Genomic DNA, 17,846 nt, shown 5'->3' on the forward strand with positions numbered 1-17,846 from the left:
GATTACACTGCTGTCTAGACCAATCACATTGTTCTCTCTCTAACCTTTTTTGTTAGTGAATTTTTCAGTGTTATTTTTTTTATCGTTTAAAAATGGATATTACTCATTTCATTAATCTGTGCGAAGTCTCCAACATCGCCACTTCACAAAGAGCTCAGTCATGTCCATGTCTGTGAGGTTATAACAGCGAGTTCCAGTCCTTGTTGCTTGTTCTTGTCCTTGTCTGCTCAATATTTTGAAGTGCTGGCCAGCAAAAACTGTGTCCCAGACCGTCTGCAGTGGAGCAGGGTTGCGTACTAACTACTCTTATGGCGCCAACCTTGAAGTGGAACCTCCCCACACCCAGGAACTCCTTCGGCCTTGGTTTACTTTAAACAGAAAAAAGTCCTAAATATGTCCTCAGGCAGTTCTATATGAGAGGATATGTCGAGTTTTGGGTTGATTCAAGCATCAAAAGGATTTAAATGAGTTTGCAATGGCAAACATTTGTCCTACATCCACACAAGTTACATGCCTGTTGTAGAGTCAGTCAGTCTAAATGCACGCACATGATACGCTTTCTTCAGCGGCCCCTGCAGACTCCTCTGTTTTGCCTTGAGAAAATGCCGACCTTCACGTCTAGATCCCCACGCAATACGTACACGTCTGTTCCATGGGGTTGGCACTGAGCCTGGTGACCCTTCTCCACCAACAGTGCCCTCTTTGATTCGCAACTCATTTTGTGCCCTTTCATACATGGAATCAGTTTGGGTCATTTCTCAAAAGCTCTATACAGCAAAGATAAGTGGTTGCATGGCAGGGCCAAGAAAGCCCTGAAGAACTGATCACCCATAGCCCCATACACTTTTTATTTCTTTTTTGCAAAAAGGTACAAGATAATTTCACTACAGTCCAATCCAAAGTATAATTCATATCAAATCTTGCATCGAAATCTTTAACATGGCCTATATAATAGAACACTTACATTTGGAAACTAGAAAATACATATAATAATAAATACAATATTCTGTATGGTTTGTATTGCTTTATAGACTGCTATACGTTTCTACCCCCAGCAGATGGAGCCAGTCATGAAGCCCGAATGCAAATGGCCAAATCCCAAATGTCTCTGTTCGGTATACTAAAGTTCACTATATATGATATCAAATAATGTCCCCCATAGTATCCTAGATCCCTAGCAGAAAACGAAACATCCTTTTCTAGTGATGCATGAACCAGCTATTAAATCAGAGAGCCGCCTCCTCAGTGCTGTAAGTGGGAAGAAGGAGTGATTGATATTCAGTCCATGGCCCTGAGGTCAGGGTCATTTGATGCTAATGAGGGCCAAAGCGCTGAAGAGTCCTCTGTTTCTGCTTTGGGAAATGGCCTGGTTGCCAGGGCTGAAAACACCAGCCACAAGTCCATCCCAATGAGAGGAAGAAGGGGAGGAGGTACGAGGCAATTTGATCTCAATAAAATTGTTTTATTTACAGCAGAAAGTAGTGGCATTGTTCACTGGGTATTATGTGTCTGCCTCTTATTAACCACACACAGGATGTGCTTAGTAGAGAAATGTTTTTGCATTGATTGACCACAATGAATTCAAATGTGGGTGTGTATTTTGCGTGTGTGTGAGTTTTTTTTTTATTTATTATGATTATTATTGTAACAGTGTTTGAGGTAAGGAATAAAACGCCATGACAGGATGTGTTATTGAGTCTGAAGCAATTGAATGCTGAGCAATATTACTGTTACCATCCGTAGTTTTAATGTTTATGTTCAATAACAGAATGTCCTCAAAGTATTTTATTCCTCCTACGCTACAGGAATCTGCCAATAAGTACAAAGTTTACTTAATAGTGTGAGGCATGTCATACCGTTTATGCTTTTATAGTTGCATTACCATTAGTTTGCTTATAAGCAGTTTTTCTTGACTTAAATTGGCTTAAAAGGAAACAACACTGAGAAACTAAAAAAGAGCAAAAACCCTCCAATTGTGATTCTAAAGCATGCAATTCAACACTCCTTTCATAACTGATAAATAACATCTCCATATAAAAGGCTTCCCCATACCAAAGATGATACATTTCCCTTTTATAAATAATTTTTTTTTTTTTTTTTAGCTGTTTATTGTAAGCTCCAGATTAACTAGATCGTTCTCCACCAAGTCCCTGAGAATAAGCTGTTACTATAGAAACGGTAACGTATTAGAACAAGCGCTTTAATATAAACCTGTGATTTGTCGGTCCTACTGTCAGCGCTGCTGTTGAAGAAAATTAATCCAGGCCCGAGTGTGTAAATTACACTCCAACACCATACAATGTGCTCTGTAGTCTATTGTAGCTAGTCTATAAAATAGCAGAAAATATCTTTCAGGATGTTTCAGATAAAGAGATGTCTTTCCAGGTCAACTTCAATATAGAGACATTCTTCATAGAAGCGCTGAAGCATCAGAGAAGCATCAGAATGCAATTCCAGTGGATTTATATCTACATTAAAGCAATACACTTGGCATTAACAACATCACTGTAAGCGCTGAGAAACACTGCTGTGAGAGATATGAGGGTGGCCAAAGAACATGAAAAGTTTGAGCCACCAAATGAGTTTGAAATGAAATTGAAGTACCATTAAACGTTAGTTTAACTTAACACAGCTTTAGAAGCATGGAGTACAGCAGAAACCTTGGAACATCACAGCCCGTTGAGCTTGGGTTGCTGTTTGTGCATGTTCTCCATGTAGGTTTCAACACATTTACCCACTTTCCTCCCAGAAACAAACCTGCTGTATTAGTCTTTGGCTTGAATAAGTTTGTGGGTATGAATGAATTTCAGAAGCACATCGGCTTGCAGAAGGATTTCTGTTTCCCAATAAATTGAGCAATTCTCCAGAATTACTCAGCCATCGGCTTAGCGGAATGTATGCGTAACCATCCGTATCCTTTTCTAGATGGGCTTCCCCTCAATTACACCATGAAGAGCATAGCTGTCGGTTTATTTCTTTGTCTTGTGACCCTGCTCAGCAGTGTTCAGACCAGCATGAGGTCCACAAAGCTTCAAGCTGATGCATGCTGGTTAGTGCTAGTATGGTGATGAGTAATGAATCAGTGCAGTCGAACTGATTGACTGTTACTGGTACATTAATGAACTTGCTATCCACTGAGATGTTCTTCTTTTTATGATGCAGTTTCTAGCTTTATTCTTAAATCTTTTAATGTAGAGAATTGAATCATTATAGTTACATTGTGACTTTTTGTGTTCCTCATACTCTGTTGGCAAACCTTAATATTGTACATGACGTATAAGATAAACTAGAAAACTACTGTATAAAAAAATATAGTCTATTTTACACTGATACACTGGTTAATCCTGTGACTAAATAAGAGAAAATCCATCTCAAACATACATCAGTGAATAATACATCTACACTTTAATGCTAAAAGGAAAGTGGTCTGGATAAAAACACTGTAGACATTCCAAGTAGTAACCATGTGAAATTTTGACATTAAAAGAGGAATTAATAGTGTTGCCAGATTGGCAGTTTTAAATTAAATGGACTTGAGCTGGTAAGTGTGAATAGTTTTCATTGATTTATGACAGGTTTAAAATATAAATAAGGTCACATGTTAATAATAATAATAATAATAATAATATATAATAACCTTCAGGACATCCTAAAACACAACTTATATAAACAAAGGATGTCTTTGAATGATTCAAAACAACAAGCAAGTGACAGAATCTGTCATAATTCCCTTTTAAAAAAAGAAAATACTGATTGCTCAGAACAGTAATATATAGATTTTCTATATTACTTTGGAAGGATACTTTTTAAGGTGGCTCACTGTATTAACAACCTGCAATCACAAAATTCTTCAGACGTTTTATCTATTATAAGTAAATAATAGTCGTATATATAATTAATTTAACAACAACATCCATGAAACAGTACATGGAAGTAAAGTGGGTTATTTACAACATGCCCCACAGTGTAATTTTTCTCTTATGCCAGTCATGTAACTGATTAAAGAATGACATATCACAATTTTTTACAGTTTATAGTTGCTTTCAATGTTCAAGAAGCTAATTAGCTACTTACATAATAGCAGCTACTGTATAAAGAGCTTTCGCCAGTTTAGCTTTTTCATTGATTGTTGAAGTTAATGTGGCAAGAAAACACAGCTAGTGAGAAAGTGCAAACTTCTATCCTGGAAACTTTCCATAAGTAATCAACGCTCTAAACAATCAGGCTTGTGGACAAGAGAAAAACTTTTTAATGTTCATTTTATTTCCATTTTATTGACTTTCGTTGGCTGCATGTTTATAAAACAAGCCAAAAAAAAAAAAATCAATAAATCAAGCTCACCTTGACACGTTGGTGAGTTGAGTTACGTTTTTATCATATATGCAATTAAAAAAAATCCTAAATTAAATCATATTTTATGTATATGCATAACAATAATATGATATACATGTTATTGTGTTTAGGTATGTGCGTTACCCCTATGCACAAGTCGGTTACCCCATGCACAAGTCACAAAGCGTTGCAGTAATGCATACTACTCCTGCTTATTTGAGTTTGAAACTCAAACCCAAATCTGGCAACCTTGGGAACGCACAGGCTTCTTCCTCCTCGCCGGTTACGCACAGCACTCGTGTTTGTGTCGCACGCGCTCCCGCCCGCCCCTTCATAACGCGCTCTGCTGCGCTCCGGCGCTGGACTTCACCATCTCAGCAGGAGACTAAAGGGGATGAGAGCTGAATTCAAAGCTTCTTAACGCCAGCAGGTGGAAGGAGGGAAGGAGGGAGGAGGTCGAAGTAAGGGGGGAAAATGTGGGCGAGTGTGTGAGTGGCCGTGCGTGCGTGTGTGTGCGTGTGTGTGTGCGTCCTTTGCGCGCGCGCGTGCGGAGAACCCGGGGACCGAGACGCATCCAGGTGGACGTCTCACTCCACTCACCGTCAACCTGCTGCTCTCTCTCACTCTCTCTCTCACTCTTTATTGTTACTCTTAACCCAAGTTCAGCACCATGGCCCCGGTCTCCAGTCTCCCCACTGCGTAACAGGGGCTTCCAGGACAGAAGATGAGCAGAGACACGGACAATTTAATGGACCGGGGACACCGGAGGACCGCGTTTTTGCTGCTCGGGCTCGCTTTTCAGGCTCTGGTAAGCACTAAGCCTGACGCTATTTTCAGCTGCTTCTTAACCCAGGCTGGATCTACTCGTGCTGCATGGATAGAGTGCTGACAGTGCAAGCTTCCTGTATCATATTTTCCCAGATTTTCTTTTTTTTTTTTTAATGGGAATATTGTGCATGAGAACTGTTTCCAGTGCCACCTGTTGTTCATTGGTTTCTTTGTTGCACTTGTTGCTGGTATGGGCAGCATTTCCTGGTCTGTGCTTTTTTTTATATTATTATTATTATTATTATTATTATTATTATTATTATTATTATTATTATTCTGCTCAAAATGTTTCTCTGCAAGTGATTTTATTATAGAGAATTTTTTATGGGCTTGCAATCATTGATTAGGATGCAGACTGATATATGGGTTGGATAGGATCTATAGAGGGACTCAGGGCATTTCAGACTTTGGTGACTTCAGATTGTGATCCTGACTATGTGTCAGCATTTATGTGTAATTAATGTAACAAAATTGTGCCATGCTATGGAAAGACACTGGTGAAAAGAAAATATTCGATCATTGGATGTTTGGTAGAAGGATTGCGCTGACTTTCCATTAAAAAAAAAATCAAGATTATTCAAATTCAGATTGAGATCCTGACCATTTCATGCTCTCTTATCCAGTGTGCTGTATTCAGCATACGGATTTCAATAGAAATATGAGGAAGACAGTCTTGTGCACTCTTTCTTCATTGTCTAGGTGATCGAAGAAGCTGTTGTCATGAGTCTCCATAGGGATCGGCTGTGTTGTGAGAATGACCTGACCGTACACGCTCCCCCCAAAGAGCACGTAGTTTCGGAGAAACCTGGTTTTATTGTTGTCGCCAGCTCCTCTGGCCCGGGTTCAGATCTTTAGGTTTGAGTCTGTGTTCTCCAGCAAGGAGGTCAGATCCTTACTGGGACAAAGCTTTGAGCTGAGAGGATGTGTGTATGTTCTGGAGCTTACTGCTGTGTGTGCTCATGCTTGGCCCGGTCCTGAGGGCGTGAGAACACTGCAGTCTTCCCTTGTTCTGTTCTGCAGTTTGTTGCTCTGTGGGGCTCTGGAAAGAGCACCGGGCTGCTGTATCGGTTTGCACAGAACAGGCTTCTGAGCCGATAATACCATCTGTAGTGCAGTTTATCAAGGTGTGGAAGATAAATAGTACTCTTTGGTCGGGACGGATCGGGAGAAATATGACTGCCTTTACATCTTTTTTAATATTTATGATAGCCGAAGGGATGAATGATGTCAGGCTCATTTTTAAATATATGCTGCCGTGTTCTTTCTCTCAGGCTCAGCCTCTGCTATGTAATTTGAGCAAGCTTTAGAATAGATGAAAAAAGTGACCAGGTACTCCAATTGCTCATTTGTTTAAAGAAAAAAACCAAACAAACCCTACACTATATATATATTTTGTCCAGGATAATGTGCCTTCAAGGTGAAAAAACAACATCACTTCATCATTTTTTAGCCTAAGCTGCATTTATAGTATAAAGGTGGTTACGACAGAAAGATTTTTCACAGTCTCTTTACCGGGAAAAGAACTATAAACTGATTTTATTCATGTATTATTCATATAGTACTATGAACATTCCAACAATGAGAAATACAGTATAAAAAGATTTTTATTAAGAATTGACGGAGATTTGGATGGATTTTGATTGAGTTTGCACAAATTTTAAATGAATGATATGAACCCTAATTCAATTCAATTTTAATTGAATTTTGTTTGTGCACTTCCTTTAATAATAGAAAATAGAACTGCAACTTTTTATGCAAGATCAGTTACTAAATGTCCAACTTGCGTAGAGATCATGATACATTTTGTGGGAAATTCAAGTGAAATCAGTTTGACCAGCTTCCATATTAGTACAATCTCCGAAATTTTCATTTGCAAATACTTTGACTAAAGATTCAATGAATTGTTTTCTACATATTCTGATTTTATGTTTGCTGACTGCTTCAGCAACGTCCCTTTTATTGTGGCAGTAAAGCAGATCTCAGGGTTCTCATTTTTGGGTGTAAAAAATATAATTATTGTTTGCCCTTATGTAGTGGATAAAGGTTATTTTGGACTAAAAGGAAATCCTGACTTATCCTTTTAAGGCAAAAAAATTACAAGGAGACAGGAAGTTTGGTCACATCAGACAAATGTTTAGCTTTAACATTCTATCTAACATACCTTTTGTTAAACTGTAGCCATAAAGAATACCAAAACTGTGGAAAAAGCTGCAATTATTAATTTTCTGTAAAAGCCTTTAAGCTCCACCCAGCTGTAACTATATATTTATGAAAAACTTTTGCATATCCTTTATAAATCTTCTAAACCATACTATCTTGAGTAACACCATGTACAATGTAGCCACACTGTATATTATATATCTTCAAAACAATTTTTGTTCTATATTCAGAACCAAAATCTCAAATTCAATGTGACCTGCATTGATGAAATCTGACGTGTTGATTCATGTCAGTGATTACTACACAGGAGTTTAATATCGGAGTTTCCGTTTTCCGTTTTCCATTTTAAGATTGAAATTGAAACTGAAAATTTGATAAAATTATTTGTTAAATTGTAGTATGCTGTGTTTCGTAATTTATTTTTGATTAGACTGTGAAGAAATAATTGCCCCAAAAAAATTCTCCTGAAGCATCCTGTCTTGAGATCTAATTATAAAAGTATATGTTTTTGAAAGGTGAACTGCACTTATTTTCCAGGTGGATGAGGGTGTAGAGGTGAACGTGTCAGCATTTCTTCTCGTTTGATTTGCAATGAGTGTTTTGCCTTGTGTAAGAGATTGTCGTCCAGCACTTTTCTTTGTTCAAATTTGGAAATCAGGTCTCGGTTAAGAATGGGATGAACGAGTGTCTAATGGAAATGTTTTGGTCGTTTATGTTTCTTAAACAAATTGAATAAAGCTGAAAAAATGTCTCTGTTCGAAGCTTGACATTTAGAATAACGCTAATTATTGAACTGCCGAACCAAGTTATTTCATTCAAAACTTGATGTAAAATATGAAAAGGTGCCTCGTAATTGGTCATTTTGTTCATTTTGCAAGCTGGACCGTCATGTTTCTCCTGCAGTCATTAATGTTCCCTGTGATGCAGTTCTCTGAGACAGGTAGAGAGAGAAAGTGCTGAAACACAGGTATGTAGGGAATGACCTTGGCGGAGGATGGCAGAAGAGGAAGAAAGAGGATGTAGAGTGATGGCCAGTGGTCTATCTATTCCCAGCGTTTGATGTGTTCAGGTTTTAGGAGTAGGAATGGGACAATATGCCACACTGGAACAATGGGAAGACAGTGCAGGCATTCAGCAGCTCCGCTGGGACGGGAGTCACATAAGAGAGTCGAGGCACCATGAAGTCTTACTGTCCTACAATACCCCGAATTCCTTAAGAATATGTGTGTGTGTGTGTGTGTGTGTGTGTGTGTGTGTGTGTGTGTGTGTGTGTGTGTGTGTGTAAAACCTGTGCTTTTGCGCCTAGTTGCTGCCACCAGATCTTTTAGTTGGGCGATGCTCAGATGTTTGAGATACACATTCATGCCAAAAGTATTTGGGCTAATCCTAGCAAGGCTTTCCACTAGAGTTTGGAGCATGTGGATTTGTGCTAAGGGCAATTTTTTTCTTCAACAATAACCTTGATAAACTCATAGAGTTTTAACTTTGTGCATAGAGACATTGTCTTTTAGCCTATAATTTCAGTCTGGTAATCAGGTGTTCACAGACCTTTGGCCATATAGTATATTTATAAAAAATAGAATAAGTATATCTAATAAACTAACGCATTCTGAAAAAGAGCCCTTATAGATTCTGTGTCGAACAAAGCAACATGGTTTCCAAGGAGTTAATTTTTATTTGTATAACAATTTGAAGCATTCATGAAGTTGTATATACGAATGTGTGGAATTGCTCATTAAAATTATACGTTTATTCCTAATGAGCGAGCCATGGGTGACCGTGACCAGGAAAAACTCCCTGAGATGACATGGGGACGAAACCTTGAGAGGATTTAGACTCAAAAGCGAACCCATTATAATCTTTGTGGTACCAAATGTCCATTCATTATAGCTCCATCATTGTTGAGGTCTGTGGTGATAGGTACTTAAATGCAAAAATATTCATGGTCCTAAGCCATTGTAGTAGACTGTTGATTTTAATTACAGTGTGAATTCATCCCTAAAGTTGGTATAGTTTGTATAAAGTTTGTATGATAATATAAATCATACAATGAAGCTAACAAAGTATGTAGCATCTTTCTATTTAGCTATTATACTCTATTAAAACTTTGTGACTAGCCTATTTGTCCTGGCTTCAAATCAACCATGAGGTTATTGTCCTTTTCTTTTTTTTTGTATTTCTTTATTAATATTGTTATGATCATTTTTTTTATGTTTTCCTTTATTTAAAAATACACATAACCTTTTAACATTTCCTGTATTTTGCGAGAGCACATGTATCTAAATTTGTATCTTTTCACACTTTATATTAGCCAAAGTGATTGTAGCTAAAACACCTGATTTGAGTGGCTTTTCAGCCATAACAATTTGACTCCAACAGTCTTAGCAGTATTAGCTTGTACAAAAAGATTGGTTGAACTTTGGTGCTGATTTTTGTTTTGCATTTGCTGTAGCTTTGGGGGCAAAAAAAATCAAAAGATGAACTGCTTGTGTGAGTTGACTGTCACACTGGGACATGACATTGTGTACCAGTGAACATCCGAAAATAGCTGAGCTGTTGGCTAGCCAAGCTGTTGACATTTAACTTGCATTGTAATGTTGGAGATTTGACAGTTTAATTTCTTTGTATATAAATCCTTACTTATTATCAAACATAATATTTTTTTATATTGCACCGTATTGTTAAGCATGGACTCTCACTTGCAGTACGATTGGCTGATAGGAAAAATCTTTTAACGTTATTAATATTTATAAAAAATGAAATCTTCCTTTAAAAATGTCAGTAAACCTCATTTGTTATTTTGATGTCATGTGCCTTTGATCAGTATGTTAGCAATATTGTTAGTATCTAGTAAGTCTGTTGTTTATTTCTATGATCAATATGACAATAATGATGTATATGAAAAACGAACATTGTAACCTATTATATAACCTTAAAACATTATTTAGATTTTACACACCACTTTTTTGCCCTATTTGTGTTAACAATCAATTCGTGATTGTTGCATCGACTCATTTCAGTTGCTCCTATTTCAATGAATACATAATGATTAATCATTGTGTTTAACTCACCCCTTTGTACTGTAAAATCTCATTACTAGTTAAAATCATGGTCTTTTCAAGCATGTTCTAGCTAGCCAATTCAGTATACAATCACATGATATGCTCAAACCAGACAAAACACACTCGTCTACCTTGCAGAAAATTGCAGAAAGAAATGTATCGAGACATTCAAAATGTTACAGACGTATTTCTATTAAACATGGTGTCAAAAACGGGTGAGCTAAAAAGGTATAATTATGAACGATGTACTAAGATTTGAGGCTTGATTAGACAGGCATTCCATCACCATCGGATAAAATACATGCTCTAGTGCGAGCATCCAGAACATGATGATGTGATGTGTTTATACATTTATTTTTCATAATTGTATTACTGCTAATCGTAACCATTGAATAGGTGATTAATTATTTAAGCTGCATTGTCATTGAAATGTGCTTTCTCTCGATGAGTGATTTCTGCTTTGTAGGACACTATGCACTTCAGTGTAATTGTATATTGTGTGTATCATTACCGTACTGCTTTTGTAGACTGTGTACGTGCCGGTTTTCCTGCTATTGAGAGTCTTAAGGGCACTATCATCAATGGCACCTGATCTGACCCTCTACCTCTCTGTGGAGCTTATTAGTTGAAGGGTGTGTGTGTGTGTGTGTGTGTGTGTGTGTGTGTGTGTGTGTGTGTGTGTGTGTGTGTGTGTCTTCACCTCGCCATCTCGGAAAAACGAGAGATGAAAAGGGAAAAAAAGAACTTATTGCACAAAGAATAGAGCCGCAGCTCGTTTCCAGCTCGAGTGAGAAAGAGAAGAAAGGAGCGATGGAGAGAGCGGGAGTGAGCAAAAAAAAAAACAAGAGTGAAGGAAAGACAAGAGCCATGTTCCCAATGTCTGCGATCCCTGGGGAGAAGTGGAAAAAAAAGAAAGGAGTGGTATTGATAACAAGAAAGAATAAAAGAAAAAGAGCACAGCATTGAAGGGTAGGAAATAGCTGCCACGAGGGAGGATACCGAGAAAAAAGCCAAAAGAGACTGTTTGTGTGAAGGGGTAGAATAACCGGGGTGGTGGTGGTGGTGGTGGTGGTGGTGGTGGGTTGATTTAGATGGATAAGGAAAGATGATTGTACAGATAGAGACAGGGCTTACAAACTGGAGGAGGGTTGAGCCTGTCTATTTGGACAGAGCTATTCGATTTTTCCACCACTCTTAAGGCGAGAGACGATTCCGGAGCAGGTTTTCATCACTCCTGGGTCTCTGCCCACCTTTTTTATCTGCGTTTAAAACAATGGAAGTGTGTTGGGGACATGGGCCAGTCTAGATAGAATATAGGTTCATTTATCAAGGACATTTAAACTGTTTCATTTTAATTGGTGTAGTGATCGCAGCATATCATTTGCTTGTGTATGGTCATGCATTGTCTAAAATATATACATAAAAAATCTTTGAATTAACATTTGTTTATTTTATGTTGTGGTTAAAATCATGTCTTCTTAGCTATCTTATATTTTATTGTGTGAAGAAAGACAGCCAAGATTAAATTGTTGAGACACTTTAGTAATAGGGATTGTACAAACACACTGAGATTTTATCCGAAAATAAATTGAAAAACTATTGTACATTTTAATCAAAAAGCAGTGTGAAAGGGTGAAAGCAGATGTGGGCTTTTGCTGTTGTAGCCCACTTCAAGAGTCTTGTCTGTTCTGAGATGCTTTTCTGTTTATCATAGTTGTAAAGAGTAATTAGTCTTCTTTTCAACTCATAGCAATCTTCTTTTCACTGACCTCTCTCTTTTTGACATGGATTTTCACTCGTAGATCTGCTGCTCACAGAATGTTTTTTGTTTGCCGCACCATTCTGTGTAAACTTTAGAAAAGCGATGCCCAAGTTTTTTCTATAAATGGCCAAAAATTTAAGTTGCCATGGTTCCTTTCATTTATGATTTAATATTTAAAAATAAATAAATAAATAAATATAAACCATTACCATGTAATTTGCCTAGCTAATGCAGATTTATTTTCAAAAGTTTAGTGATTGTACAGTAGTTAACTTGTAGTACAATGAAATACAATCAAATTTATTGTACAATAAAGTCGAATTCAGTGACCTCTAATGAGGGACATGAAGCTGGTCCATATTTTTCAGAAGTTTCTTCAAATGGCATTTTTTTCTGCCCCTTGTCTCTTTATGGCATGGCGGGCCAAATCAAAGGTTACCACAGGCCAACTTTGTCCCACAGGCCAATCCCATGTTTATAATTACCAGGTAAATTGAGTATAGTGTTGATTTAGTGTATAACAACATATATACAGCATGAACATACAAATGTCCTCTAGTATTATGGTACTATACGTTTATATACATAACAATAACTATTTTTTACAAGAACATGTAAGTGGTAGATAAAATGTTAGACTTCTGTTCGACAGGTTGTGAGATTAAAATTGCGACGCCACTGCTGCTGGGCCCTTGAGCAAGGCCCTTAACCTTCAGGGATTCTGCAAAAACGCCATAAATGTAAAAGAATGAACTGTGATTAAAGGGTTTGGCTCCTATACAGACAGAATCTACTGTATGTGTTTGTTTGGTTAAGTTCCTTTCTTTCATCACTCTCTCTCCTCTCTTTTTTTCTCATCCAGGCTGCCCATGCAGTGGGCATGTTTGAGCTGCAGATCCGGCAGTGGCAAAACTCTCTTGGCATTCTACAGAGTGGTCAGTGCTGTGACCTTCAGCCCAGCGGGGGACAGCAAAGTCCTCAAAGTGACCAGTGTGACACACTCTTTAGGGTCTGTCTAAAGGAGTACCAGACTCGTGTGGTACCCACGGGCACGTGTACCTTTGGTACGGGCAGCACACCTGTCCTGGGCGGAAACTCCAATGGCATGCATGTTAACGGACCTGAAGCAGGCCGGATCGTCATCCCATTTAAATACGCCTGGCCGGTCAGTCCAACTTTATTATTTACCCATGTTATGAATTATACAGAGCTAATGCATATAACATCACTTGTGTTGAGGATAAGGGATTTTATAAAGGCTGGAAACTGTCTTAGAGATGTGACGCAGGCATCTTTTGTAAATTTCTGTCCAGTAGTGGACTGTCTCAAAGTAAGCAGCTTTATTTATTAAAGTCGCATTGTGGTTAACCGTGCTGTTGTTCTTATTAAGTCTTCCTTTCACCTGACCCAGCTTTCAGTGGGTGTGAAATTGGGATGGCATTGATAACATTGTGATGATGAGTTGCTGCTCTGCTGTGGCAGAATGAGTAGTGTGGTCAGCACTTGGCTCGTTGCTCATTGCAAGACTTTAATCTTACTACATTCTTTTACCTCACGTTCATTGATTAGTCAAGATGGATGCAGGGATTCTATAAGAGTATGGGAACTCGCCAAAGAAGTGTCCAGATTATGCACTGTTAATTCTTGGGTTTAGCGATGCATCAACACCAGATGCATTTTGACAGCTGGGGCATGAGTTTATTGTTGGTACTCTTAGATATCTATGTACACTATATTGCCAAAAGTTTGCGGACACCTGGTCATAAATATGATTATGTGCTATTTAGGCATCGCCTTCCACATCCCAATTTACTCTCATAATTCTCTCCACTCTTCTGGGAAGATGTTCCACTCGATTTTAAAATATGCTTGTGTTCAATCGTGTCATTATACAGCATTCAAAGACATCATATACAATTGTGTGCTTTCAGCTTGGTAGTAACATTTTGGAGAAGATCCACATATGGCAGGAAAGTTCAGGTGTTCCAGTACTTTTGTCCATATAGTGTATCGGCATACACTTAACTACTCAGTTGTATTTATAAGAATATTGTGCCTGGACCACGCATCTGTCTTTTTTTTACTGCACAGCACTGCATCTATCCGTCTTTGACATGGTTTCTTCTTGATGAAACATCGAATGTATTGCTGCTTTACCTGACTTTGTCCCGTTTCCATTTTTTTTCCCACAATCAAAAAATACAATTAACCTCTAACTTAACCATCAATAAAAGACAAATAGTATATTTAATAGCCATATTTTCATCTGATTAAAGACAAAATCATTTAAATGTGAAGCTGTTCTTGGACATACAGTACTACTACCCAAAAACGTTTGTTTATTCAATACAAACAGGTATTTACTATTCTACATCTAAAAAATGTTAGCGTTTACCACGTTACTGCAGACTATTTGGGAAAGTGATTGTGCCTTTAATCTTTGAAACAACAGGAAGAAACGTAACACAACTAAGCACAAACCTTAAGGAGCTTTTAACATACATTAACATATTTCACACACACACACACAAACACACACACACACACACACACACACACACACACACACACACACACACACACAGTGTTACACATGGTATTAGATTCATACTTTGTTGCTGGATTTAACTTTCAATGAACCGCATTAAAGTGCAAAGAAGTGCTTCTATACAGTGTTAATTAAAAGTATTGTTTTTGTTTTCACATAATTAAAATCTTTTATTTGTCGAGAACTGTTATGAATTGGCTTTTTTCTCCAGAGTGATCCCTTGGTTGAAGAAACGTAGCGCCATAGTGTTTCCTTTCATGGAAAAATTACATGATTAAAACGCTTCCGAATTACATTTTGTCAAATAAATTGACAGACAATTACGAGAACCCTCAGGTGGTATTACTGACATAATACCGTCTTTATCCAAATATCAACATCTGCTTGGCAAAAAATTTTTGTAATTACATGCTTGACATTGAAGTGATTGTGTGTGTGTGAGTGTATAGTCTTGACACATTTGTTAATTGTTGCTCACATTCCTGACTAAAGTCAGATTATTATAAGATGTTAGGCTTCCCTGTGTGGTGCAGGATGATCAATAATGAGTGAAATGTTTGTGAAATGTGTTGAAACATCAATGCACAGCTAATGGTACTGATACATTCTAAAATCCCAGGCACAAAATAACATGATATATGGAAGGCAGTAAACAGTACAGATTAAAACTGAGATTAAAATGAAAAAGACCGGTTTTGTGTTCAATTTCGGCATTTTTTGAATTGTATTTACCTATTAATAAAACTTATGGCTTGATATTAAAAGGAGCCTAAGCAGTAAATGCTGATTAATACTCAGTTCTTAAAGGTTCTTCCTTCCTCAATTTACTTGCTACACCCATCCTGACCTCCTCTCTCTCTCTCTCTCTCTCTCGCTCTCTCGCTCACACACACTCTCTCAACTTTCTTTTTTATTTAGTTCCTTTACCCTACAACTTTTAGTCATATTAACTTAAATGGCTTCCTTCACAATAAGAACAATCATCTCATATCTTCTTTTCTCTTCAGAACTCTCCTCGCCTCATCTAACCGTCTAATACTGGTACTTTTTCCTTCTTCTTCTTCTTTTTCTTCTTTTTCTCCTGAACCTGTAAACCTGGTCTCTTTGGTTCCTTATTTCCCCCCTCTTCTTTTCTCCCAGACAGATCGACCTTTTCTGTCTTATCACCCATAATGGATCAGACTAATTCCCTTCTAACATTACTCTCACGGGCTATTACTGCTCAATTACAGCGTGGCTGACTGTTTCTCCACTTCTGTACCGTGGGTTCCCATCTGCCCTTTATCTTTCTCTTTATGTGGCACAATAGTTAAAGAAGGCAAGGAAGAAAGAAAGAGAGATTTGGATACACAGAGGGATGAAAAAAAGAAGGGGGATGGGAAGTGGCAAGCTCGAGCTATAAAACTTATATAATGTATAAAATGGAATACCAAAAGTTGGTTTGAGGTTGAGTTTTGAGGTTGGTCTGTTTGTGTTTGTTTTAAATTATTCATGTGAAGTTTCCTTAGTGGTGTGGTCAAGACTTTATTGGGCTGGATATAATGTCAAATACACACACACACACACACACACACACACACACACAAAATCACACAGTGTAATTCTCTGTAGTTTCCCAGAGTCTTCCTAAACACTCTAGGCTAATCACAGCACCCTTTGCCTCTCCCGAGTCTGCGCTTGCTCCGTTCCCACTGTCTGTCTGTCTGCGCCTGTGTACGATCAGTCCGCCTCAGGCTGTGAAATCCTTTAAAATGACTCGTCGTCCTGTGGGATACTAATGGCTCGTTGTGATCTGCTCTTCCCAGTCCTGTTTGTTTCTGTGTTAGCACTCAAAACATGTCTATATTTCCATCTGCATTGTTTTATTATTGTCGTCTGCGGGAGTTTTATGACCTCTGCAAGGCGAGGTTGCGTGTCTGTTAGTAAAGACCGAATCAAATAATAGCCAGAAAGCTCACATTATACATATATTTGACGATATATTGAGTCATGATAATGTTTTTAATCAAAAGCTTACTGGAGCTTTGGTGGAGGAAAAGGAAGTGATCTGATGCAGGCCAGCTGTCTGAACAGGGTTATATGTAAAAAGAAGCCATTCGTGTTTATACACACACACACACACACACACACACACACACACACACACACACACACACACACACACACACGTAGACGCTCATAAAAACTTCCACTTCTAGTTGTCGGTTGTTGCTTGTATTGTGTGCACACACGCAAATGTTCTTTGCCTTGCATCATTCAAAAGGACATGGTTTAAGCACAGACACACACAGACATGCACACACTTGTGTTACGGCATCAGTGGGAACAAATGCGCACTTAAGGGCATTAATGTGGCCAACAGAAATGCTTTATGCAAAAATGTTATTGCTCCATAAAAAAATTAATTATAACCAAGAATTTTACCAGAGAACTTTAAATACGAAAATTGTATTCTGTCTTCCTTCTGATTTTTTTTTTTCTTTATGATTAGAAGTTTTATGGCGAATGATTTTTACGTTGTTAAAACTATTGAACAAAAAAATATTATAAGAAAACCTCCGAAATCCTTAGGTTTAATTTAACACATTACACCAGCTTTATCCTTAAATAAGTGTTTAAAATAATTCATAAAATTCTACAATTGTCAATCCTGATTGGAAATAATGATGGAAAAAGCTCTGAGGGGATGAAAAATGGAAAAATTAGAACCACGATCATGTTGTATCAGTTTTAAATACAAATACAAAGGCAATTTTTCTACAACTGTGTTTTCTGTTGGTGTGTGGAAACCTGCAGAGAACCTGCAGGAAACCCTAACAGGCCTGTTTTCTACACCCCCCACAATTTTAATCTATGTAATCATCTAGCAATAGATCACCACCTAACCTACTGTCCCATATCATACACGTTATCATACACGTAACTACCAAACCATAAAGGTGAAGCCTAGCAAGAGGTTCTGAAAAGTTTTTTTTTGTCAAAAAATGGTTTTTTTTTCATGTTTCTTATGTGCATTACAGGGTGGTATAACACACTGAGGAATGCACTGCCATCTTCCGCATATCTGAATCCACAGACACACATTATTGTCTAGGGTCGCTGCAGGGAAAAAAGGGGTGCACTCGACTTCTGGCTATGAGATTAAAATCTGTGA

At 37.8% G+C, this 17,846-nt stretch overlaps 1 protein-coding gene across 2 annotated transcripts in view; it reads left to right on the forward strand.

Annotated features, from left to right (window-relative positions):
* Window positions 1-4,626: 4,626 nt before the first annotated feature.
* LOC310732702 (uncharacterized protein) overlaps window positions 4,627-17,846 on the forward strand; it is a 53,699-nt gene continuing 40,479 nt past the window's right edge. Inside the window, exons 1-2 of one of the 2 annotated variants that reach the window (XM_083553313.1) lie at window positions 4,627-5,140; window positions 13,007-13,309. In XM_083553313.1, the coding sequence (XP_083409439.1) occupies window positions 5,057-5,140; window positions 13,007-13,309 (387 nt within the window). In that variant the 5' untranslated portion in view covers window positions 4,627-5,056. The remainder of the gene's footprint in view (window positions 5,141-13,006; window positions 13,310-17,846) is intronic. The other variant, XM_083553314.1, reaches the window with a different exon arrangement.

The sequence above is a fragment of the Silurus aristotelis genome (genome assembly GCF_946808225.1).
Source record: "Silurus aristotelis genome assembly, chromosome: 10".
Lineage (NCBI taxonomy): Eukaryota > Metazoa > Chordata > Actinopteri > Siluriformes > Siluridae > Silurus > Silurus aristotelis.